The sequence below is a fragment of the Gobio gobio genome, assembly GCF_949357685.1.
Source record: "Gobio gobio genome assembly, chromosome: 1".
NCBI classification, from domain to species: Eukaryota; Metazoa; Chordata; class Actinopteri; order Cypriniformes; family Gobionidae; genus Gobio; species Gobio gobio.
Window position 1 is genome coordinate 35,999,153 of NC_137097.1, and position 26,451 is coordinate 36,025,603.

The 26,451-nt window shown below is 38.6% G+C and overlaps 3 protein-coding genes and 1 gene segment (V, D, J or C); all 4 read left to right on the forward strand.

The window, feature by feature from the left end:
• The first annotated feature begins 311 nt into the window (after nt 1-311).
• On the forward strand, nt 312-11,318 carry LOC307121353 (immunoglobulin lambda-1 light chain-like). Its single transcript, XM_079808901.1, has 4 exons — nt 312-600; nt 680-1,011; nt 2,102-2,207; nt 10,921-11,318. The coding sequence occupies exons 1-4, from the start codon at nt 408-410 to the stop codon at nt 11,295-11,297; spliced, it is 1,008 nt and encodes a 335-aa protein (XP_079665027.1). The 5' UTR covers nt 312-407; the 3' UTR covers nt 11,298-11,318.
• Nucleotides 1,018-25,870, forward strand: LOC307121427 (immunoglobulin lambda-1 light chain-like). The gene is made up of 7 exons (XM_079809018.1): nt 1,018-2,207; nt 3,023-3,103; nt 12,296-12,389; nt 12,495-12,541; nt 19,059-19,337; nt 24,564-24,597; nt 25,377-25,870. The coding sequence occupies exons 3-7, from the start codon at nt 12,350-12,352 to the stop codon at nt 25,700-25,702; spliced, it is 726 nt and encodes a 241-aa protein (XP_079665144.1). The 5' UTR covers nt 1,018-2,207; nt 3,023-3,103; nt 12,296-12,349; the 3' UTR covers nt 25,703-25,870.
• On the forward strand, nt 20,075-23,236 carry LOC307136869 (putative non-functional immunoglobulin kappa variable 6D-41). The segment is given in 4 exons: nt 20,075-20,151; nt 21,183-21,311; nt 21,399-23,023; nt 23,103-23,236.
• Nucleotides 25,871-26,092: 222 nt separating the features above from the next.
• Nucleotides 26,093-26,451, forward strand: part of LOC307121520 (uncharacterized protein) — a gene marked incomplete at its 5' end in the record, with an annotated part of 69,346 nt that continues 68,987 nt past the window's right edge. Inside the window, one exon of the mRNA XM_079809130.1 lies at nt 26,093-26,108. Coding sequence (XP_079665256.1) covers nt 26,093-26,108 — 16 coding nt within the window. The remainder of the gene's footprint in view (nt 26,109-26,451) is intronic.

A 26,451-nucleotide genomic window follows, 5' to 3' on the forward strand; every position in this document is an offset into this window, starting at 1 on the left:
GGTGAAACCTAGTCTAGAAGAATGAGTTGATTTGAGACATGAATGAAGTGTTTTATAAATCTGAAATTAACTTTTTTCTCTTTTGGAAACTATGGAACTTGCGAACAGTTGCTTTTGGGAAATGCACATCTGGGAAGGAGAACTGTTTGAAGAGTTTTAAAGTGGCCTTAATATTAAGACATTTGTCCTAGCAATTGTTAACCCTAACCCCCCGCCCCGCCCCGCCCCCAAAAAAACTATGTTTTATGTATTTTGCCTGAACTGCACAGCAAGGTTTTTTTTTCTGCACTGGTAAAGATCCCATTTACACTACTCATTATCACAATATATTACATAGACAAGACCACGCGTTTTAAATTGTTGTATTATAATTATAAAAATTATTGTATTTTGAACTTGTCTGTCCGATGTGGGCGTGTCTATTGCACGAGGTGGGCGGGTCTTTCAGTGGCTCCTCCCTCTCAGAGCTCTTGACTGTCTTAAAGTGTCTCTCTCTGATCATCTCAGCATTATTCTACAGCTCTGCTCATCTTTACACGGCACACACACCAAATCACAAGATGATCGCAATATTCTGTGCTTTCTTTACTCTTCTGACCTGTAAGTTTCATCATGTCTGATGGCAGATTTAAAGTGTTTTGACACACAATCTCATGTAAAGGTTGTTTTTATTCTGCAGGTGTCAGTGGAGTGACTGTAGTGACTCAGAGTCCATTGATCACAGTCAATAAAGGACAAACGGCTACACTGAACTGTAATCTGGGGACAGTAACTAATGCTGCTGCTACATGGTACAAACAGACTCCAGGAGGAGTTCCTCAGTATGTGTTAGTGTTTTATCATGGCGATAGCTCTCCATCATATGGATCTGGTTTCTCTGCTCCTAAATTCACATCAACACATTCATCTAAATCAGATTATAGTCTGATCATCAGTAATGTGGATGTGGCTGATTCTGCAGTGTATTACTGTCAGACATGGGACAGCTCTGCTAAAGAATGGGTATCACAGTGATTCACAGCATGACAAAAACCTCCTCACTGCTCACATTCACTTCTGCTTCTAGACAACAGATGATAAGAGCACAACTTCACACCTCAGATTCATGAGCATTACAAACTAATTACAGATTTCTCTTCACAGATCTTTTTACTGTCCTGTAATCTAACTCATCTCTTGGTGCTTTTATGATGTCTTTGTCCTGTTTGGAGCTGGAGTCTGACCACAGCTCGAACTCTTCTGAATAAGGATCTGGATTCAGTCACCGTTCATTATATTCTTTCTGTTACACACCCGAGTAATAACACCAACTCTCGTGCATGTTGTGATTCAGGTTCTTTACTTTTGCTTCACACTGAAATTACAAAACATGAACAGTACATGAGATGCCGTTGCTCACGCACACACATGGTAACTTATAACAACGAATGCGCATGCATCTATCACCTACAACCCTTTTAACTTTAACACTTTCTTTTGCTTCATTCATGTCTAAGTGGCACCATAACTTTCCCAATATTGACAAACAACCCAGCCCATCTCTGTCTTCGTCTTGCTGACAGAGATTATCAATATCAAAGACACCTTCATGCATATAATCACGGATAGATCTGATTAACACTCTATATTGAGCGATTAACCGCTGTAACAGCCTATTTAACATATTCCTCATACAACAGTTTGTGCATCGATTTGCAATTATCTCTTACCTGAAATTACAAAACATGAACAGTACATGAGATGCCGTTGCTCACGCACACACATGGTAACTTATAACAACAAATGCGCATGCGCCTATCACCTACAACCCTTAGCTGTTCACGCGTACCTCTCAGACCTAGTCTATGACTTACAGGTTGTATAAGCCTAAATTAATAGTTTTTTCTAACACCCATGAAAATCACATTTTATCCAGTTTATGAACATTGGAACACATGGAATGAAATAACAATTAAAGATAAAAAAAAGATTATTCTAGGTGTTGTACACAGGCGGGAAGGGGGGCTCAGATTATGCACACATCTTTCACCATCCTACATTTCATTATATGTAAAAGAGCAGCTCGGACATTCTGCTAAATTTCTCCTTTTGTGCTCCTCAGAAGAAGTTTGTAAAGAACGTTCCTCCAGCGTCATCAGAAGATCTTCATGTGTTTCTGTTCAGAGTGACTTCATGTCTTTCATTCACTGAGGCTGTGTTCACTCTTGGTAGGTTTGGTTCAATTAAAATGAACACTGGTGTGATTGCTCTGTTAGTGCGGTTTCATCTGAATAAGTGTGAACGCTGCCATCTGAACCCTGGTGTGCATCAAACAATCGGACCAAGACTGGATCAATCGAGAAAAGAGGAGTCTCTGTCTGCTTACAAGCGAACTCTGGTGCGGTCCGACTGAAATATGAACGCAACACGGACCAAATACGTGTAGGCCTAAACAACATCGAAACGGGACATGATGTCAAAAGATGTGAGCCTAAAAAGGACAGATTGCTCAAGCATGCTCATAGTCATGATGTTGCCCATCACAGTTCAGTACAGGCATCAGAACCTCATCTCCTCTCAGCAGATCTTGGTTTGTGTGTGTGACGGAGGGATTCCTGACGCTGTTTGACTCTTTTATACATTTTATAAGTCATCTCCACCATCATATGTACACACAGCGAGCATTATTTTGGGTGTTCAACAAGTTCCGTTGCAAAATGTCATATTAAGCAAACCAGGACTATGTATTATTTTCTTTTTTTGGTGCAGACCAACAGAACCAAGAGAACTGAACTACAAGTGTGAACACACCGTGAGACTCACAGCAGTCGCTGACACCTGCAGAATAACATCAGCCATATATGAGATTGTGTTTCAGAGCACTTTAATACACAGCAGTCAAATACAACTAACATGAAGACTAAAACAGCAACACAAGTGTCTGTGTTTGAATCTGAAACGTTTCTCCATGAATTAAATGTGTAAAGGACACAGTCAGCCGAGGTCGAGTGAGCGTTTCACTTCTGTTTGTGTCTCTTCACAGACTGAGGGGGTTTTTGTACGGCTGAACATATGAAATGTTTCACTGTGGTATTCGGACAAGGAACAAAGCTCATTGTGACGGGTAAGTCATCTTTCTACTGTATTGTAAAGTTTTAAATCTTTTCACTGTATTAAATATAGTCTACACTTCGTTATGGATACAGTTTATAAACTCATTATTGTAGTTCATTTACAGTTAAATGTGTGAATTCAGTCAGAGAGTTTTATCAAGCACCTGAAATATACTGAAGACTTTCACTACTTATTATTATAGAACAGAGTTTTATTATGTTGTGATTTAAGGACAAGCATCTACTTTGTGTTTAATTTGATGCATTTTTTAAAATCCTAATTTAACTAATTATGTCCTGTTGGGGTAACAGCTTAGGACCCAGGACCAGTAGTGAAAAATGAAGACCAGGAGTCAGGAGTAAGATTAATTAAAGAAAATTTTACTGGAGAATAGTTTGCAGTTTCATCAGCAGAAGCCAGCTTCAAGAGGAGTTCGTAGGCCGCGCTCCCTCTAACAGTCTCCCCGCCTCCGTCTAACGTACATACAATTTTCTGAACAGTTATACGGTTTTCAAGGTCTAGACACGTCATTACTGCCATGTGGAATGATTCTGATTCGTTCTAACAACATGCAATGTAAGCAACTTTCCACACGTAGACAGATAGGAGCATATATCACTAAAAATGCGTAGACTTGATGTCGCCCAGGCCCAGATTAATCCTCAATGACCTCGGAGGTCACAGAAAAGACGCCTCAAAGTCTGGAATCGTCTGCCGAAAGGACCATCTCCAATACTGGATCTGCACAGAATCATGAGACGCACACACAAAGTTTCCCAGAAAAACAGTCTCCATCAAGGTCGGGACATCTTAACTAACTATCAACAAAGTCCTTCTTCAAAACATGCTGATACTAACTCTACTTCAGAAGTGACTTTATTCTATTCTATAAAGAAAGAAGATATATCAAAGAGGTACATTTTTCCCTGAGTCCCCAAAGAATCCCACAGATGTTACAGGGATGACCCCGGGGGGGGGGGGGGGGGGGGGGGGGGGGGTCACCTCAGGAAGACCTATAGTTAACACATGCTGATCTCGTTTGACTGGAGTGTTATTACTACACCAAGGGCATCTGCCTGCCAGCACGTCTTGACACAGACATCAGAGCAGCACCTCAACAATAGGAATTCAAAAGCACAGCAAAAACACTTCAATCATCAAAATCACTCATTGAATACAGAGAGGATTAAATATAAAGAGGTTATATGTGAATTGATTTAGTAAATGTAGGAAATGGTTATAAATTGATTATCATTAATTCTTATTTTGATATTAGATCATAAAATCATTCTTGAAGGATATGTGTCTGATGAAGAGACAAGTGATGTTTGGCTTGACCCTTGACCCTTCATTCCCCCCTTTTAGACCATATGTGGGGGTCCCATACCGCCACGTCTGGTCTACAAGTGAGGTCACTACGGAAGGTCAAGTGGTGACGCATGTTTCCCTTTAGGGTCACAATTGTCTCTTCACCTCATCACGGACATGCTGGCCACTAAAAAGACCAGTCCCCGTTTTGAGGCTCTTTACCCCTTCCACTCACAAACAGGGCCCCAATGTTCTTCTTTTCTCAAAACTCCTGATCAACAAACTGATAACGTGCTTTCTCTCATTGAGAGGGGAACAGACAATATAGTACAATAGTTTTCATACAATTCTTGAGGGTTTCAGTAAAAGGAAATATTTAAAAAAAATATATATATAAAATAAAAAAAAATAAAATGAAAGACAAATCCATATTTAATCTCTGGAAGCCGGGCTAAATGAGCAATCTCTGTTGCTGCATTCCCATCAAGTTAGAGGTGTGTGATGCTTCTAAAATCTGAACACATGACTGAAATTTGCAAGGTTAAAGTGACCAGAATGATCTCAGCTGACCCTTGAATGCCAATCTTCAAGGTGTTTCCTGGCTCTCAATTATGCGGTATTTGGTGAGCGGTATAGAGGGGCCAATATCAGGGCAGGGGCTGCTGTGTCCAGTCTTGACCTTGGCCCCTACGAAACACAGCTTCCCCTCCCTACAGTGATGCTGCTGGCCTCACAGACATCTGCCTCACCTCTCATACACACCTCACATAAAAACACCCCCCTTCTTGGAGGTGCCCCAATGGCGGTGACCCCCATTGGCTTAGGTTGTCCTCCGCTGGCCAAAAGAAGAGCTTACCCGTCATCGCGGAATCACCTCTCATTGGTCATCGCTTAAGATTTTTGACCCTCAACAGGCTCTCTGGAACCTTTTGGAAAGTGCATTCAAGAGTCAGCAGAGCCCCAGGTCTGATTTCAAATGAGTAAAAACATGGAGACAGGTTAATAATAGTTCCTGATCACACAGTTTTCCTGATACGAGTGTTCTCGTGAGACATCACACACGCCTAGGACAGACCCTCAGTCACCACTCAGAGAGCAAATACAAACTTTAGAAAATATAAAGGAAGAAACAAAATCATACCTAGGGAGGATAATTCAATTCATGATAATAATATAGAAAGATAAATATTGACTGAGTCTTTGATTATAAATTTAATTAAGATATATATACAATTATATTGGAGAGGCAGTGGATTCTAGAACCCACCCTTTAAGTTTCTGAGGCTGATGTTGAGGTATTAATGGTTTACCAATTTAGCCTGGTTCCTAATTTCCAATGCAAAAATAGGATTGTAATTACTTTTTCAACACAGACCTTTTCAGGTATAAAACTCAATAGTGGCCTGAAATAAAAAATAAAAAGTAAATAAATAAAAATAAACCACATAATAGTCCATCCAATTGCATTCAGTCTCATATAGCATGCCCCACCTCAAAAGAATAGAAAATAAAATAAAACATTCACATCATCCATCTCATTATTTCCACTTAAAACATAAACTTGTTCCTAATTTTTACTCAAGAACCCTTTTGCTAAATTTACTTTTCCTGACAGACCCATTTTCACTCATCATAGCCCACATAATCTTTAACCATAAATGAACATAACCAAAAACAAAATAAACAAATAAATAGTTAACCTTTTCATCAAAATGACTTCAGCTTGTTTACTCATCTTTATCATGTTGACATTATGCTTAAATATACCTAATACCAAATTATTAATCACCATGTGATTAGTAAAACATTTAAGATCATTCATCATGGTTTTCCTTAAAGTACCCTTTTTTAATTTTCTTTTATTCTCAATGTCTTGTCCATTAAAACTCTTCAGGTGTAAGCTCCAAATGACCAAAATATTAAACCTCTTAATTCATGTCACTTGGCAGTGATACTTCATCAAATCCTCACTAGCCTTATCTTGCCACTTACACCCAAACGTGTCATAACTTTACCAAGAACTTACAGATTTCATAATCTCCCATATTACTTTAAATTTGGACTATAAGTCATCATCAATTTCTTTAAAACTGTTTTAGAATGATTTGTTCATCAATATCACTCATTTATAACTAAATTAACTCTTTACGGGTGTTCCTAAATTCTATTTCACAACATTAATCTTTGGGCTATTTCTCATTATTCCTCTATCAATCTGAAGATGCCACACAATATGATCATTATTGTTTCTTATCTCTCCTGCTCTGCAGAAACCAAAATATTATTTTCCTCTTATCTCAATCACAGTCACACAGAAAGACTTAAAGTCACTTCTTCTTTAACATTAATTGTGGTTCTCTATATAAATCAAAGTATCATAAAAAATTAAAATAAAGTAAAAATAAAACTTTTCATTTTTAGAAGTTATCTCTTTGGTCGCCCTCCGGCCTTTCAGAATTTTGAGGGGGTCTCTGGATAATTTAGATAGTGACTTCAGCCAATTTGTCACTTTGTCTCTGCCGTCAAGTCTATAACATTTACGCTTACCATTTTTAATCAATTGACATTATTTAAATTTAAGCCCTCAGTTGAATTTAGACAATGGTTTTAACCCATGATGGACGGCAATCTTTAACTTTATAATTCCACTTGAACTAATCCAGAGAGTAATTCAAATCAACATCATAAATGACAAAAGTCGTCATAACAGACAGAGCTGGATAACAATCCATTTAAAGCTCGTCCCGTGTTCTGGATCATCTTTTCACCAGATTCCTTCAAAATGATCAGTTTCTCTAAAGGTTGTCGTTTACCTTAACCCATCTGTAATGGTCAAATACTCATTCCAGAGGTTAATGACACCCTATCAGGACAGAACAGTTCTAGGAACACATACAACATAAAGAGCAGTCACACCCACACACACATTAAACATTAATTGCTCATCCGCAAATTTTACTTTTAGTGTTTACTCAAATTATTATTTAAACTCAGTTTTTGCATCTGCTCATTATTAATTTGTCTCTACAAAAATCAGCTGGATTGTTTTGGTTCTGATATCATTTTCTTTGTTTTGTTTCAGCTTTAGCAGGGCGATAACAAATTGCACCATCCCTGCTTCCACAAGCAGTCTCTCTCTCTCTCTCTCTCTCTCTCTAACCTTTTTAACAGTCTTCTAAGACTTTAACTTCAATGTGAAATTCATCTCATACCTTTTTAAACACTGTTTTCCCTAAAACATGTCTTATTATTTTCAAGTGATGCCATGTGCTTTTACTCATCAATATCTTCTATCATCTGTGGCACAGGCTCAGATATCAGCCTTGAGCTGGTTTCGAAAGAGAGAGACTTCTATGCATTCAGTACTGGTACTGCATTTTCATAAACTTTTAACTTGTCACTCTAGCACAGCATAAGACTTGGCTAGAGATCACATTTATCTTCCAATAAACATCAGACTTCACACTATCTCAGCGTAAGACCTGGCTAGAAATTAAAATTGTTTTCAAATAAGTGACAGACATTTTACTTTTAACTCTATCTTTTGCCAGAATTGACGGTTCCAAATAACCATAATTTTATATTTGTCTTTTGCCCAAACAATAAATTTAAACTTCAAACATCTAAATTGAGTCTGAGTTACTCTTCCAATTTTAGCCACAGCACCACAAATGACATGGTGGGGCAGATTCAGATAAGCGAATTGTTTTATTACAGCTCTGCATGAGCTTATCTTTTGAAAACAAAACATCAGCTTCTAGGGTTTTTAGCTTTTAACCATATTCTCCTACAGTGTTTTTACCAACATCCAGTCAAATAAACTTTATCAGAATTTTTCACGAATCATTTTAACATTTTTATCATTTAAACCCTCTATGTCTCTAATTATATAGTTACTGCCATTAATTGTTAACCTCATAATTTATTTTAAAATGATCATGGATCTTTCCTCAATATATGAACTTATTACTTATTTCCTTATTTTCAATCTGTGTACCTCTGTTTAAAATCCCTCCGTGACTATATCTGCTTTTTCCTTTTTCTTTTCAAAAACAACTTCAAGTCCTTTTACTCAGACTACACAAACGAAATCCTACATCATTTTCAGTGATTTCTGCCAATTTATCTCACAAACAGTTAGGAATTAAAATTTTTCCAGTCTTTTAGCTTTTAGCCAGTCAAGTTTCTGATTAACTTTTCCAATTTAGAATTAAAACTTTTGCTGCCCATTTACTTAATAATTATTTCAAATTTCTTTGACGTCAGGGCTTCAGAGCAGCGCTGCTTACAGCGTTTGCTGTCTTTCGTCTCAAAATCTTTATCTGGACTGATCATGTCACTCAAATTGTTAGCCATCATTTTAGTCAAAGTTCATACTCACCTGAAATTATACCAGCAGAGATGGAGGCGGCGATCTTTAACCAAGACAGCTGTGGCTTCTGCGTGATGAAACTGCAAAGTACACTTATACGAAAAAGTTACTTACTGGTCCATTCCAATTTGGGTCATACCTTAAATTTTTACTCGGGATCGTTCCTGATGCATCCCTGGCAAACAACCCTGAATCTATTTTTATTTTGTTTAACTAATAACTTAATCCCTAACTGTCTATTGTCCTAAATTCGGGGGCCCCCTGTCTGAGTTGGAAGAGATGGAGAAGGTTTGCGGTGTGCACTGGCCCCCTTTGTCCAGTGCCGCATGCCCCTGAGGAGTGGTGACCTCACCTTAGCTTCAACAATCAGCTCTCCTTCCGCATGCCACTATTTCACTCTGGTAACAGTTCTACTGGCAACCCAGAGCGCCTGCTTATACCCTTTTGTGTTTCTTAACAAAGCTTCTTGACTCACTCGAGATAGCTGAACACAACCCGTAGTATAAGTAATCCTTATTTCCTCTCGAAATTAAAGACTCTCCCGTACCCCTAACCCAGTCTCTTCCAGTCAGACAAGTCTAATAATAAAAATATACTACCTTATCTACTTGTTTGCCAGAGGTGTACCAAGGAATGATTGCTCGCCAAATCCTCCACCATAAACTGTTGGGGTAACAGCTTAGGACCCAGGACCAGTAGTGAAAAATGAAGACCAGGAGTCAGGAGTCAGATTAATTAAAGAAAATTTTACTGGAGAATAGTTTGCAGTTTCATCAGCAGAAGCCAGCTTCAAGAGGAGTTCGTAGGCCGCGCTCCCTCTAACAGTCTCCCCGCCTCCGTCTAACGTACATACAATTTTCTGAACAGTTATACGGTTTTCAAGGTCTAGACACGTCATTACTGCCATGTGGAATGATTCTGATTCGTTCTAACAACATGCAATGTAAGCAACTTTCCACACGTAGACAGATAGGAGCATATATCACTAAAAATGCGTAGACTTGATGTCGCCCAGGCCCAGATTAATCCTCAATGACCTCGGAGGTCACAGAAAAGACGCCTCAAAGTCTGGAATCGTCTGCCGAAAGGACCATCTCCAATACTGGATCTGCACAGAATCATGAGACGCACACACAAAGTTTCCCAGAAAAACAGTCTCCATCAAGGTCGGGACATCTTAACTAACTATCAACAAAGTCCTTCTTCAAAACATGCTGATACTAACTCTACTTCAGAAGTGACTTTATTCTATTCTATAAAGAAAGAAGATAGATCAAAGAGGTACATTTTTCCCTGAGTCCCCAAAGAATCCCACAGATGTTACAGGGATGACCCCGGGGGGGGGGGGGTCACCTCAGGAAGACCTATAGTTAACACATGCTGATCTCGTTTGACTGGAGTGTTATTACTACACCAAGGGCATCTGCCTGCCAGCACGTCTTGACACAGACATCAGAGCAGCACCTCAACAATAGGAATTCAAAAGCACAGCAAAAACACTTCAATCATCAAAATCACTCATTGAATACAGAGAGGATTAAATATAAAGAGGTTATATGTGAATTGATTTAGTAAATGTAGGAAATGGTTATAAATTGATTATCATTAATTCTTATTTTGATATTAGATCATAAAATCATTCTTGAAGGATATGTGTCTGATGAAGAGACAAGTGATGTTTGGCTTGACCCTTGACCCTTCAGTCCAATATCTGTGAAACCACACATGAGAAGTTGACCTGCGGTTGGACATGCTCTATTACATCTAAAACTGTTTCGCTATTTCTTCTATAATTATTATACATGAAGCTTTTATGAAGTAGTGTATTACTCATTTATACCTCAACAAATCGTGTCACACTGCAGGACAGTTGAAAATGAGCGAGTGACGGCACAAAGATGATTAAAAATGGTAGGAAAGAATAGTGTCCGCATCTAAAATATACACAGTGCCATATATATTCATGATAATTTTAACATAAAATCTTGATGTAGATAATAACAGTCCAACAAACTTCCACACACATTCACTATTTGACTTTTGTGTTGCAAGTCGATAAAGACATTGAATGCATGTATTAAACATAAATCACTATGATATGATGTGAGGAAAGATGAATTGTTGAAATGTTCTAAGTTTAAATGCAGTCAGAGTTTGTGTGTCCGTGTTAATGGTGATTTGTGTTGATGCTGATGCAGACGCTGATGTTGCTCCTCCTGTGCTGAACATCCTCCGTCCATCCAGAGAAGAGCTGATCAGCTCCAGTAAAGTCACTCTGGTGTGTCTGATCAATCAAATGTCTGTGGCTTTTGCTGATGTGCGCTGGCTTGTGAACGGGAACGCAGTCACTGAAGGCGTCTCCACCGGCTCTGCTGAACAGCAGCCCGATAAGAAGTTCAAGATGAGCAGTTATTTGACCATTGAGAGCTCAGAGTGGGACAAAGATCAAGATCTGACATGTGAAGCGTCTGTCGCCTCCAAAATCACCAGCACAACCATCAAGAAATCTGACTGCAGCGACTAAACATGTGTAGTTTGAGTGATTCTGACACTGGTATAGTGGAATAGAAATCATGAAGATAGAAACTATTGAAGAGTTGTAATTTTAGTAGCCTGAACTGTGTCATTTTCTGCATATTTTGCCTTGAATGCTAATGTAAGATGATTTACAGCCTGTTTAATAAACCGCATGTTAAACAAACAGATTTACTGGTTTCTTTTAATTTTCATTTCTACAAGCCATGAAAGACTGAAGAATGAAAGACTCGTTGTGCAAATACTCAAATAAACGCGTCTTCAGTTTGAAGAAACCTCTGATCTTCAGCGGGAAAAGCAAATGAAACTCGTGTTACTGCCGGTAAAGATCATTTGTTAAGATCAGAGATGAATGTCTGAATATGGTTGAATTCCACCGATGGAGACGAGCACATGTGAGTTGGACTAGTGACTCAATGACAGATGCAGAAATGACTATTATTTTAAGTTAAGATCTAAACTATGAGAAACAAAATGCTCCCGACGGCCTGACACTCGTGTGATACGACATCATGTGAAGATCATGCTGAAGTTTGTCTTCCAGCAGATGCAGTGAGCTGTGGAGATTTACTTCAGGACAGGAAGTTCAGTCCTGACACACAGGAAACACCTGCTGTTATAATCACATCTATGCAAATGATCCATTTCTCTGTTCATCAAACCAGACAAGAGCATTAACAACAAATGATCAGCGAACCTTCATCTGTACATGAACAGTAATAAAGGCGCAATAAAATTAATGTTTTTGGCTCTCACTGTTTCTAACTCTGATCTGTGACGGGTTTAAATATTTCAGATCATCAGAGACTTTTGCATTTGTTACTTGCATTATTTTAATGAATAAGAAACTCTTTTGTAAATCAAACCCTTTTACCAAAAAAAAAAAAAAATGTGTACCTAGTGTGTTGAAACATAAGTTTAGGTAAATATATTGTATGTTTCGTGATGATGTCAGTGAGCGGCTCCTCCCTCTTCCGTCTCTTATAGCTCGTCTCTGATCGCTGGTCTCTGTTCAGTCTGCTGACCTCACACACTCACAACATGCTGACAGTCTTCATCATCCTCATCGTCACTCGGTCATGTAAGACATCACTAGACAGTGACCGTTAAAGATGCACATCTAATATGATCATGAATATGTCATGTGTGAGTATTGTGTCTCATTAATGGTGTGTTTATTCTGCAGGTATCAGTGGAGTGACTGTAGTGACGCAGAATCCTCCATTAATCACAGTCAATAAAGGACAAACGGTCTCATTGGTCTGTAACACAGGCAGCTCTACTGATGGTGGACGCTGGTATAAACAGGTCGCAGGAGGAACGCCTCAGTTCGTTTTAAACTCGTACCATGGCTGGAGCTCGCCTAAATATGGATCTGGATTCTCCTCTCCTAAATTTACAGTATCTTTTACAACCAAGTCTGATTGTCATTTGTCAATCAGTAATGTGGATGTGGCTGATTCTGCAGTGTATTACTGTAAGGCATGGGACGATTCTGCTAAAGAGTGGGTATAGCATGACAAAAACCTCCTCACGGCTCACATTCACTTCTGCTTCTAGACAACAGATGATAAGAGCACAACTTCACACCTCAGATTCATGAGCATTACAAACTAATCACAGATGCTGAGAATATCCTGAGAATATAATATAGTAGTTTCTCTACTATTGTGTCTGTTAATGTAACTCCTCTCTTATGGATGTTTTATTATGTTTGTTGTCCTGTTTGGAGCTGGAGTCTGACCACAGCTGGAGCTCTCCTGAATATGGATCTGGATTCTGCTATGAATCCAATTCTCTTCTGTCAATCAATAATGAGGATATGAGTTATTCTGCAGTGTATTACTGTAGCACATTATTATATATGCAATAATTAAATGTGTATTATTGTATACACATTATTGCATGACTCTAGCTGAAGAGCATGTATCAGTGATTCACAGGAAGCAATGGTGTTTGAGACTCACTGTATGTGATGTCCATGTACTGAACTCTTGTTATTCAACTATGCCAAAGTTAATTAAATTTTTCATTCTAGGGCACCTTTAAACACAGAACTATAAAGTATCCATGAGAGGAATCTTCCCGCTTGGAGATTCGACCTTTCCCATTGGTCAAACGACCCATCGATGAGAACTTCCCCCTCCAAACCTTTAAAAGAGAGACACACAGATCTCTCACTCTCTCTCTTGTCTTCACTTCCGTTCCCTGTTTTTAATCTGTCCATTTCCATCTGACCAAGGTGTGTGTGACTCGTGTGTTTGTGTTAGATTAGTTTTGTTTGTGATTTAGTTAATAAACTTTGTGCACAACACATCTCTGATTCTGACTCCCTGCTGCAAACAAATTGTCACTAAAATGATCGATTTTGTCACATGCTCTAATCGCTGTAAATGCTAAGGAATAATTATTTTTCTGTAGCCATGAAAATTAACCTTCTCTTAGAATTAATTAATAATCAATACTGATTGTTCACCGGATGAACTGGTTGATTGATTGTAATGTTTATGTAGCTACATTAAGTTAATCTCATTAACTAGTTCAAATATTCATAATTGATCATAATGAATAATCATAATGAGTTATGAATAATTATTAATATTTCCCCTTTGAGCTAAATACCTACATGGCTGTAAAGCTAGATAACGGATGATCCATGCGTTGGTATCCTTCATGTGGTCAAGCAACTGCAGGGGAGCATGGTCCGAACAGAGAGTATTCCCATCCCAGGAGATAATAGCGGAGAGTGAGGACGGCCCATCGGATAACTAAGCATTCTTTTTCTATGGTGCTGTATATCGTCTCTCTCTTTGAGAGCTTCTATCTCCTGGGACAGGACGGCACCCAACCCCCTGTCCGACGCATCAGTCTGCAATAAAAATGGACAGAGAAAAGTCAGGAGAGTGGCTGGTTTTACCTGAGTGACCTGGGTGAAAGCCTGCTGGTACAGCTCCGTCCACTGGACCGAATCTGGTGCTTCCTTTTTAGTGAGGTCAGTCAGCGGACTGGTGAGGTCCGAATAATTAGGTACAAACCTTCTATAATATCCCGTCAGCCCCAGGAACTGCCTCACCTCCTTTTTTGTCTTCGGTCTAGGACAGTTTGCAACTGCTGCCGTCTTACTAATTTGGGGGCGAACCTGTCCGTGACCCAAGTGGAAGCCCAGATACCTGACCTCCACACGCCCAACCGCCCACTTCATCGGGTTGGCCGTCAGACCAGCCCCTCTCAGCGAACAGCACGCAGATGCTGCCTAAGGCTGAATCAGGCTTAATCCCCCCTCTACCGGACATCTCTCTACGAAGTGTCCCGGGTCCCCACAATGGGGAAAGGGACAGGCCTCCATCACCAAGGACAGGGAAGGAGAGAGAGACAGGGGAAGAAGAATGGAGAAAGACAAAAGGAAGAGGTTCGCCGACCCTCGGGCATGCCACCATCTGGTCCTCCACCAGTTAGATGGCCGAGTCCAGCGATGTGGGGTGGTGGCACTGGACCCATTGTGCCGTCTTCTTGGGCAGTCGCGCTATAATCTTCTCCAGTACAACCTGGTCGATGATGTGGTCCACATCGCTTCCCTCGATCACCAGCCATCTGCTGTTGAGCCATCACAAAGAGCCAGACACTCTCACCCAGGTCCAGCGACCTAAATCGTTGGCGGTGTTGTTCGGGGGTGAGGCCGACCCGTTGCAGGATGGCTCTCTTCAGGTATTGGTAGACCAGGAGGTTCTGGACCGTAAACTGCTGGGCTGCCATCTGCACTTCCCCCATCAGCAGGGGAATGAGACACACTGTCCAGTGATCTTGTGGCCACCCACAGGCCTCTGCTGTCCTCTAGGTCTAGGAATGCCTCTGGGTCGTCCTGGGCTCCCATCTTCATTAGCAGGACATTTGTGGGTGGCACAGCTGTGGCTGGTCTTTCCTCGGGATGAACTTCACGGTCCATACAGCTCCGGAACAGCCTGCAGGTGGATGACGCTTGCAAATGGCGATCCCAACGGAGTCTGGGATGGCGGCGGCACTCTTCTTCCTTTCCTGGGTTTCTGTAAACACAATTCTTTCTTGAGCTCTCCAAAGCCTCCACGAGTCCTCAGTTATTCTCTCTCCCTCAGCCATTGATCCATGGTGGCTTTATCCGGTCTCTCCGCACCAATAACTGAAACAAGACACAGGTATATCTCATCATGCACTTGACTTACTTACTCATCGCTCGTCTCCTCACTCTCTCGGTCCATGCAGACCTCGCTGAACCACACCCCCTCGGCACAATAGCATATCTGACAAAAGAAAAGATGAATGTGCACTAGTGACAGATGAAGTATCTCTTCTAGTGGAAGCAGTGAGCAGTGACTGTGATTCCCCAACACAACTTTTTTACTTTTTTTTTTTCATATAATTTAATTTAATTCATGACAAGCTTATTATAATAGACTTTAAAAAATAAGCCTAATACAGTACCATAAACCACATTCAATTAACAGTGACTCATTTAAATATATCTATTAACAGCTTTTATAAAATATATTAACTATTCTATTCTAACTATTCACTATTCTACTAACTAACTATTCTAACTACACCACTGATTAATGCAATAAATTATTAAAAAAAGAAGAAGAAAAATGTTTAAATAGCTGTATTGCAGTTTCTGATTCAATAATTGGACCCATTTCTCTAAACCCAGTTCACTGCTCTCAGAACAATCAACACATTCATCTAAACCTTATAGCTAAACAGCTCTACTTCACTGCATAAAGAAGCACTGTATTTTTCTGTTAATGCATTTTGTAAAGGTGGATACTATCATCAAAACTACAGGTGTGTAATTGATTTTTATAACACATGCAGCTATAGACACACAAATAGACTAACAAAAATGCATTTTTATCATAAAGTTCTTCAGTGAGGAGTTTTTGATATACACCCCACCCACCCCCCAAATATTACATATACAAATATGCAGCAAATGTGTACAGATACTGCGATCACTCAACTTTATTGATCACGCCTCTGATTTACATATGGCCAGAGAATTTCATATAGAATATACATTCTAAATGTACACTAGTATAGTGCAATTTTCCTAGATTCTCTCATGAAGAAGCCCTTATTTTTTTCCATCTCCATCTTCCATCCCTTTAGTTCTGTTCATGTCTTCTTACAATTTCTCCTCTTATTCTTTCCACTACACTAATGCTGTCCACTTTACCCATCTCTTCACCCTCTCCTTTTCCTAAACTCTCTCGTCAATCTTCCACTCTTTCACCTCTTTCTTTTTCCCTTCTCTTGTTTCTTCTTCTTCTTTTTTTTTGCATAACAATGAGGTGCGAAGGCTGGCCTATGTGGTCCGATCAAACAGACGAGCTACTGTAGCTCAAATTGCTCAAGAAGTTAATGCTGGTTCTGATAGAAAGGTGTTAGAATACACAGTGTATTGCAGTTTTTTGCGTATGAGGCTGAGGCTGACCCCTGTCCACCATGGAAAACGCCAACAGTGGGCACGTGAGTATCAGACTTGAAGCAATGGAAGAAGGTGGCCTGGTCTGATGAATCACGTTTTCTTTACATCATGTGGATGGACGGGTGCGTGTGCGTCGCTTACCTGAGGAACACATGGCATCAGGATGCACTATGGGAAGAAGGCAAGCCGGCGGAGGCAGTGTGATGCTTTCGACAATGTTCTGCTGGGAAACCTTGGGTTCTGCCATCCATGTGGATGTTACTTTGACATGTTCACCTACCTAAGCATTGTTGCAGACCATGTACAGCCATTCATGGAAACGGTATTCCCTGGTGGCTGTGGCTCTTTCAGCAGGATAATCTGCCACAAAGCAAAAATAGTTCAGGAATGGTTTGAGGAGCACGACAACGAGTTTGAAGTGTTGACTTGGCAATCTCAATCCAGTCGAGCATCTGTGGGATGAGCTGAACAAACAAGTCTGATCCATGAAGGCCCCACCTCGCAACTTACAGGACTTAAAGGATCTGCTGCTAAGATCTTGGTGCCAGATACCACAGCACACCTTTAGGGGTCTAGTGGAGTCCAAGCCTCAATGGGTCAGGGCCGTTTTGGCTGCAAAAGTGGGACCAACACAATGTTAGGAAGGTGGTCATGTTATGCCTGATCGGTGTTTATTCTCAATCATCTTTAATGTAATTATGTGTTAAATCAAATGTTAAATGTCCAAATATTTCAGTTATAAATAAAACAAATGAATGATGTTCAATTATTCACTTGATAGGCTATTATTATTATGTTTAGTGTTATTTATCAATTAACAGTTAATCAAATGTAAGAAATTATGCTCATGTGGTTTTATTATGCACTAATGTGTTTTCGTATGCATAATATCGTAAGCTAAATTAATATAATTTGTAAATATTTAGGATAATCATTAACTGACAGTTCAAGGAAACTCGATTTCAAGGGAGGACATGATTTGTCGTGACACCGTCTTGCCAGGCGACCTTGAAAGAACAAACTCGGAAGGACACGAGGACACAGAACGCATCCTTGTGAGAATTGAGTGCCCTAGGTACAAAAGCGAAAAGGGACATCTTTGTAGGCCTACAAATTTACCCCTAAATGGTACATAATCCCAGCTCGTAACTTTGGCTAACGTTCCCCAAAGGTTCTCTCAAAGCTATCAAAAACCGTTCTTGCAGTAATGTTAGTGGAACGTTTTCTCAACATTTCTCAACATTGTCATTGATAAACGTTCTAAAAACATTACCATTAAACCGTTATTCTTACATTGTTACTGTAATGTTTTAAAAACGCTATTAAACAAATGTCTTGACAAAATTAGTCATACAACTTTTTTCTTCTGCAAATCAACTTCAGCAACATAATTTGTGCATACAGTGACAAAAAGAATCATGCATTCCATTGCATTGAAATACTATTTTGGTTAAACTTTTTTTTATTATTCTGGGACAAACAAAAATCCCAGATTATAATAAAATTGTATAAATGTATATTAAAGGTACATGTTACTTTAAAAGTACATATTAGTACCTTGAATGTACTAATGAAAGTGTAATGGTTAGCCTGCTTTAACATATTAGTACCTACCTTTTGTACTGAGAGTGTTGCTCAACTGACCGCCCCAGTATATCATAAGTAATATGCTAATACTAATGCACAATTAATACAACAAAACATTACAAACAAATGTCACAACCTATTAACACATTTCTTATAGACATTATTTTCATTATTTATTTTTATTTATGAAAATGATTAGCCTATGCTATTTCTATTGACTAATGCTTTATCAATGTTAAGATTTGTTTAATATGCCAATAAAAATACTGCAGGCTTTCTTAAGGTTATCAATTATAATCACTTATAATATCACTTATAATTAAAATTATCACAATATATTCTGATTCTGTATAAAACACATTTTCACAAGCACATGTGTAGTCTGTCAGATGTGGGCGTGTCTATTGCACAAGGTGGGCGGGTCTTTCAGTGGCTCCTCCCTCTCAGAGCTCTTGACTGTCTTAAAGTGTCTCTCTCTGATCATCTCAGCATTATTCTACAGCACTGCTCATCTTTACACGGCACACACACCAAATCACAAGATGATCGCAATATTCTGTGCTTTCTTTACTCTTCTGACCTGTAAGTTTCATCATGTCTGATGGCAGATTTCAAGTGTTTTGACACACAATCTCATGTAAAGGTTGTTTTTATTCTGCAGGTGTCAGTGGAGTGACTGTAGTGACTCAGAGTCTATTGATCACAGTCAATAAAGGACAAACGGCTACACTGAACTGTAATCTGGGGACAGTAACTGATTCTTCTGCTAGATGGTACAAACAGACTCCAGGAGGAGCTCCTCAGTATGTGTTAATGTTTTATCATAGCTATAGCTCTCCATCATATGGATCTGGTTTCTCTGCTCCTAAATTCACATCAACACATTCATCTCAATCAGATTATAGTCTGATCATCAGTAATGTGGATGTGGCTGATTCTGCAGTGTATTACTGTCACACATGGGACAGCTCTGTTAGTGAGCACGTATCACAGTGATTCACAGCATGACAAAAACCTCCTCACTGCTCACATTCACTTCTGCTTCTAGACAACAGATGATAAGAGACAACTTCACACCTCAGATTCATGAGCATTACAAACTAATCACAGATGCTGAGAATATCCTCCAGTTTCTTTACTGTCCTGTAACACATTCTTTAGCTAAATACTTTTATAAAACACACACACACACACACACACACACGCACGCACGCACGCACGCACGCACGCACGCACACACACACACACACACACACACACACACACACACGACAGCAGGGTTTCTCATCTCTGGCCCTCAGGTGTAAAGGACACACTTTCTTGAAGTGACAATATCTTGTTCCCTTCCCGAACGGACTTACAGTATGTGATGGATTCAGTCGTTCACTTTCATTTGAAACGGCCCGACAAACAGCATCTCCTTCCCAAAGTGAACTGGCTCAGTGTTAACAACAGATACTCTCATCTTTGACTGCAGATAATCACGGAAAGCTCATCTCCAAATGAACAATAATAACAACACCTGGTGAAAAAGATGACAAACAAACACTGTATCTCGTGTCTTAAAGTGAGGAATTGGTCATTCTGCATGATAAAAACAGCTGCTTATGATCTTGACATCATGACACTTCATCACTGAAGAGCTTTAATGAAGAGAGTTGTGTCTTATAATCTGTGCTTGAGTGAATGTTTCAGTTCTGTGTCTCTCGCCTCTGAAACTCAGGAGGTTTTTGTACGAGTGAAGATGTGACTTGTATCACAGTGGTATTCGGCCAAGGGACAAAACTGAATGTGATCGGTGAGTAAACTTTACTCTTTCAATACTGTCCAGTCACTTTTTATTTGTGCAGAAATAAAGATCAAATTATACGATTAAAAAATAAATATATATTTACAAAAAAAATGGTTTATTTCCTGTAAAAATATAGTTGAATATTTCAAAATGAACCTTAATAATGATTTTTAAAATCTGAACTCAAGTTGATGGGTTAATGATATTTAAATATGTGTGCAAAGATTTTTAAAGGCTTGTTATTTAATCTCATGTTTTTCAAACCTTTTATATGTGCAGGTAATATTCTGTTCGTTGTTACTGTTCCAGTTATAGAGTCAGATTTAAGGTTATATTCAATATTAAAAATGTGATATCTAGTGAAATGGCATCTTGTATTTTCTTTCCACATGCAATGTGTATCCTTTATTTATTATATTATATTATATTATATTATATTATATTATATTATATTATATTATATTATATTATATTTATTATATTATATTATATTATATTATATTATATTATATTATATTATATTGTATTGTATTATATTATATTATATTATATTATATTATATTATATTATATTATATTATATTATATTATATTGTATTATATTATATTATATTATATTATATTATATTATATTATATTATATTATATTATATTGTATTGTATTATATTATATTATATTATATTATATTATATTTATTATATTATATTATATTATATTATATTATATTATATTATATTATATTATATTATATTAGACATCATGCAATATTTGACAAGTTGTTTGAATTATGTGAACCTGAGCTTCATTTACATGTGTTTTATTCTGTCCTTTAGATCGAAGCTCCTTCTCCATAATGACTCACATTTATAGCTTTATGCAAATTGTGTGATTTCATGTCTCACGTCTTAGAGAATCGCCACTGAAAAAACTTTCATTGAACAGGAACATTGTGATTTTTTTCCATATGTGAAGTGAGAATATTAAAATGTTTCTGGATGAAATGATTGGCTGAACTCTAGTGATCGTCCCTCTTTCAGAGTTTCTCTTCCTCATATATGAGCATCTCGATCGCTCTTATTCTCTTCATCTCTCCACTAAACTCAAACTGCTCATCACAGGGAAGATGCTGATCATTCTCTCCTTCTCTCTCCTCTCTCTTCTGTCATGTAAGTTACACATTTCACTATAAACATGCTGTTCTCTCAGGGCTGTCAAGGTGGATGAAATTCATTTGATTTATTATATTTTTTCAGGTGTCAGATCTGTAAAAGTGGTCACACAGAAACCCTCTGTGCTGACAGAACAGAAAGGGCAATCTGTGACTATGGATTGTAACATTGTAAAGGACGAGGGTTATTATGTCAGCTGGTATAAACAGACTCCAAATGCAGCTCCTCAGTTTGTGTTGAGATACCATCATTCACACAGCTCTCCTGACCTGTATGGGGATGGTTTTACCTCCAGCCGTTTCACATCTAGAGCTCAGTTAAAAATTGACTATAGTCTGATCATCAGTAATGTGGATGTGGCTGATTCTGCAGTGTATTACTGTGGCACATGGGACAACTCTGCTAATGAGGCGGTATCACAGTGATTCACAGCATGACAAAAACCTCCTCACTGCTCACATTCACTTCTGCTTTTACACACATCTCACATGTTTTTGAATTCAGTACAATATGGCTGGTTTTTACAGTTGTGCGCTTCATGAATATATTTAAATCACAATTTTTATACTGTACAAACGGTATATTTGATCCCCTATCCATAATCCAACCCCCGATGAACGTCATTTCACCAGTACAGGCTGTTCCTGGATCAGCAATCCAATAAATCAATCAGATTTGAAGGACAAGTTTACAGTTTATGTCAAAGTCAGGCTTAAAACCAGGGTTATGTGCTTCTCATCAGTGTTATTCATCATTTCCCTCTGATTTTAGGGAGAATTCATGGGTAGAGTTAGGGTCAGGTTTCGGAATTGGGTTAGGATTCAATTTTTGGAGGATCCGTTTTTCCAGGATCAAAATGTTGTTCCAGGAACATTTCTTACTTGGCAAAATCACAGTGACCCCCTGCCCCTAAACAAAACCCTCACAGAAAACTTTCTGTATTTTTACATTTTCAAAAAACATAATTCGGTATGATTTATTATATCTATATTATTATATATATTATCATTGTTGTTTTGTAAAGAAATTGTACAGAAGAAATCACAGTAATGTTGCCTGTTGTTGGTGTTTGTTTAGGTCATTGTTTTATGAGTGGCAAAGTTTGTTTGTTTGGTGAAACCTAGTCTAGAAGAATGAGTTGATTTGAGACATGAATGAAGTGTTTTATAAATCTGAAATTAACTTTTTTCTCTTTTGGAAACGATGGAACTTGCGAACAGTTGCTTTTGGGAAATGCACATCTGGGAAGGAGAACTGTTTGAAGAGTTTTAAAGTGGCCTTAATATTAAGACATTTTTTCCTAGCAATTGTTAACCCTAACCCCCCGCCCCGCCCCAAAAAAAACTATATGTTTTATGTATTTTGCCTGAACTGCACAGCAAGGTTTTTTTTCTGCACTGGTAAAAGATCCCATTTACACTACTCATTATCACAATATATTACATAGACAAGACCACACGTTTTAAATTGTTGTATTATAATTATTAAATCATTGTGTTTTGAACTTGTCTGTCCGATGTGGGCGTGTCTATTGCACAAGGTGGGCGGGTCTTTCAGTGGCTCCTCCCTCTCAGAGCTCTTGACTGTCTTAAAGTGTCTCTCTCTGATCATCTCAGCATTATTCTACAGCACTGCTCATCTTTACACGGCACACACACCAAATCACAAGATGATCGCAATATTCTGTGCTTTCTTTACTCTTCTGACCTGTAAGTTTCATCATGTCTGATGGCAGATTTAAAGTGTTTTGACACACAATCTCATGTAAAGGTTGTGTTTTTTCTGCAGGTGTCAGTGGAGTGACTGTAGTGACTCAGAGTCCATTGATCACAGTCAATAAAGGACAAACGGCTACACTGGACTGTAATCTGGGGACAGTAACTGATTCTGAAGCTAGATGGTACAAACAGACTCCAGGAGGAGTTCCTCAGTATATGTTAAGATTTTATCATGGCTGGAGCTCAGTTGAATATGGATCTGGTTTCTCTGCTCCTAAATTCACATCAACACATTCATCTCAATCAGATTATAGTCTGACCATCAGTAATGTGGATGTGGCTGATTCTGTCATCAGAAGATCTTCATGTGTTTCTGTTCAGAGTGACTTCATGTCTTTCATTCACTGAGGCTGTGTTCACAATTGGCATGTTTGGTTCAATTCAAATGAACCCTGGTGTGATTGCTGTGCTAGTGCGGTTCATCTGAATAAGTGTGAACGCTGCCGTCTGAACCCTGGTGTGCATCAAACAATCGGACCGAGACTGGATCAATCGAGAAAAGAGAAGTCTCTGTCTGCTTACAAGCGAACTCTGGTGCGATCCGACTGAAATATGAACGCAACACGGACCAAAGACTTGTAAACAACATCAAAACAGGACATGATGTCACAAGATGTGACCCTACAAAGGACAGATTGCTCAACCATGCCTGTTTTTTCTCGTCATAGTCGTGATGTTGCCCATCACAGTTCGGTACTGGTGTCAGAACCGCATCTCCTTTCAGCAGATCTTGGTTTGTGTGTGTGACGTAGGGATTCCTGAAGCTGTTTGACTCTTTTACACATTTTATAAGCTCCTCACGAGTCGTCATCTCCACCATCATATGTACACACAGCGAGCATTTAGTGCAGAACACAGCATTATTTTGGATGTTCAACAAGTTCCGTTGCAAAATGTCATATTAAGCAAACCAGGACTATGTTCAATTCAATTCAATTCAAATTTATTTGTATAGCGCTTTTCACAATACACATTGTTTCAAAGCAGCTTCACAGAAAGTGCATTTCATAAATGTACACTGAAAAATGTTAGAAAGAGAATGTTAAAGAAAAATGTTAGGATAAGTTAATCAATCATGTATTATTTTAGGCCATAACAACGCTGGTGTTGAGTCGTCTCTTCACAGGCGTCGAGTCGTCTCATTTTTTGGTGCAGACCAACAGAACCAAGAGAACTGAACTACAAGTGTGAACACACCGTGAGACTCACTGCAGTCACTGATATGAATAACATCAGCCATATATGAGATTGTGTTTCAGAGCACTTTAATACACTGCAGTCCAATACAACTAATATGAAGACTAAAACAGCAACACGAATGTCTGTGTTTGAATCTGAAACGTTTCTCCATGAATTAAATGTGTAAAGGACACAGTCAGCCGAGGTCGAGTGAGCGTTTCACTTCTGTTTGTGTCTCTTCACAGACTGAGGAGGTTTTTGTACGGCTGAACATATGAAATGTTTCACTGTGGTATTCGGACAAGGAACAAAGCTCATTGTGACGGGTAAGTCATCTTTCCACTGAGTTGTAAAGTTTTAAATCTTTTCACTGTATTAAATATAGTCTACACTTCGTTATGGATACAGTTTATAAACTCATTATTGTAGTTCATTTACAGTTAAATGTGTGAATTCAGTCAGAGAGTTTTATCAAGCACCTGAAATATACTGAAGACTTTTACTACTTATAATTATAGAACAGAGTTTTATTATGTTGTGATTTAAGGACAAGCATCTACTTTGTGTTTAATTTGATGCATTTTTTAAAATCCTAATTTAACTAATTATGTCCAATATCTTTGAAACCACACATGAGAAGTTGACCTGCGGTTTGACATGCTCTATTACATCTAAAACTGTTTCGCTATTTCTTTTATAATTATTATACATGAAGCTTTTATGAAGTAGTGTATTACTCATTTATACCTCAACAAATCGTGTCACACTGTAGGACAGTTGAAAATGAGCAAGTGACGGCACAAAGATGATTAAAAATGGTAGAAAAGAATAGTGTCCGCATCTAAAATATACAGAGTGCCATATATATTCATGATCATTTTAACATAAAATCTTGATGTAGATAATAACAGTCCAACAAACTTCCACACACATTCACTATTTGACTTTTGTGTTGCAAGTCGATAAAGACATTGAATGCATGTATTAAACATAAATCACTATGATATGATGTGAGGAAAGATGAATTGTTGAAATGTTCTAAGTTTAAATGCAGTCAGAGTTTGTGTGTCCGTGTTAATGGTGATTTGTGTTGATGCTGATGCAGACGCTGATGTTGCTCCTCCTGTGCTGAACATCCTCCGTCCATCCAGAGAAGAGCTGATCAGCTCCAGTAAAGTCACTCTGGTGTGTCTGATCAATCAAATGTCTGTGGCTTTTGCTGATGTGCGCTGGCTTGTGAACGGGAACGCAGTCACTGAAGGCGTCTCCACCGGCTCTGCTGAACAGCAGCCCGATAAGAAGTTCAAGATGAGCAGTTATTTGACCATTGAGAGCTCAGAGTGGGACAAAGATCAAGATCTGACATGTGAAGCGTCTGTCGCCTCCAAAATCACCAGCACAACCATCAAGAAATCTGACTGCAGCGACTAAACATGTGTAGTTTGAGTGATTCTGACACTGGCATAGTGGAATAGAAATCATGAAGATAGAAACTATTAAAGAGTTGTAATTTTAGTAGCCTGAACTGTGTCATTTTCTGCATATTTTGCCTTGAATGCTAATGTAAGAGGATTTACAGCCTGTTTAATAAACCGCATGTTAAACAAACAGATTTACTGGTTTCTTTTAATTTTCATTTCTACAAGCCATGAAAGACTGAAGAATGAAAGACTCGTTGTGCAAATACTCAAATAAACGCGTCTTCAGTTTGAAGAAACCTCTGATCTTCAGCGGGAAAAGCAAATGAAACTCGTGTTACTGTCGGTAAAGATCATTGGTTAAGATCAGAGATGAATGTCTGAATATGGTTGAAATACACCGATGGAGACGAGCACATGTGAGTTGAACTAGTGACTCGATGACAGATGCAGAAATGACTATTATTTTAAGTTACGATCTAAACTATGAGAAACAAAATGCTCCCGATGGCCTGACACTCGTGTGATACGACATCATGTGAAGATCATGCTGAAGTTTGTCTTCCAGCAGATGCAGTGAGCTGTGGAGATTTACTTCAGGACAGGAAGTTCAGTCCTGACACACAGGAAACACCTGCTGTTATAATCACATCTATGCAAATTATCCGTTTCTCTGTTCATCCAACCAGACAAGAGCTGCGTCCGAAAACCTCAATATGACTCGTTGCCTCGCTGCCTTATCAGACAATGGCTTGTAAGGCA

Bases quoted from the DNA above. Each gene is read 5' to 3' on its own strand.
- LOC307121353 (XM_079808901.1), top strand. From the start codon at position 408: ATGTGGGCGTGTCTATTGCACGAGGTGGGCGGGTCTTTCAGTGGCTCC. The intron at 1,012-2,101 runs TGATTCACAGCA...TGTGCTCCTCAG, and splicing joins CTAAAGAATGGGTATCACAG to AAGAAGTTTGTAAAGAACGT. The intron at 2,208-10,920 runs GTAGGTTTGGTT...GTTTAAATGCAG, and splicing joins TGAGGCTGTGTTCACTCTTG to TCAGAGTTTGTGTGTCCGTG.
- LOC307121427 (XM_079809018.1), top strand. From the start codon at position 12,350: ATGCTGACAGTCTTCATCATCCTCATCGTCACTCGGTCAT. The intron at 12,542-19,058 runs GTCAATAAAGGA...CTATTGATCACA, and splicing joins AGAATCCTCCATTAATCACA to GTCAATAAAGGACAAACGGC. The intron at 24,598-25,376 runs GTAAGTCATCTT...ATGCTGATGCAG, and splicing joins AACAAAGCTCATTGTGACGG to ACGCTGATGTTGCTCCTCCT.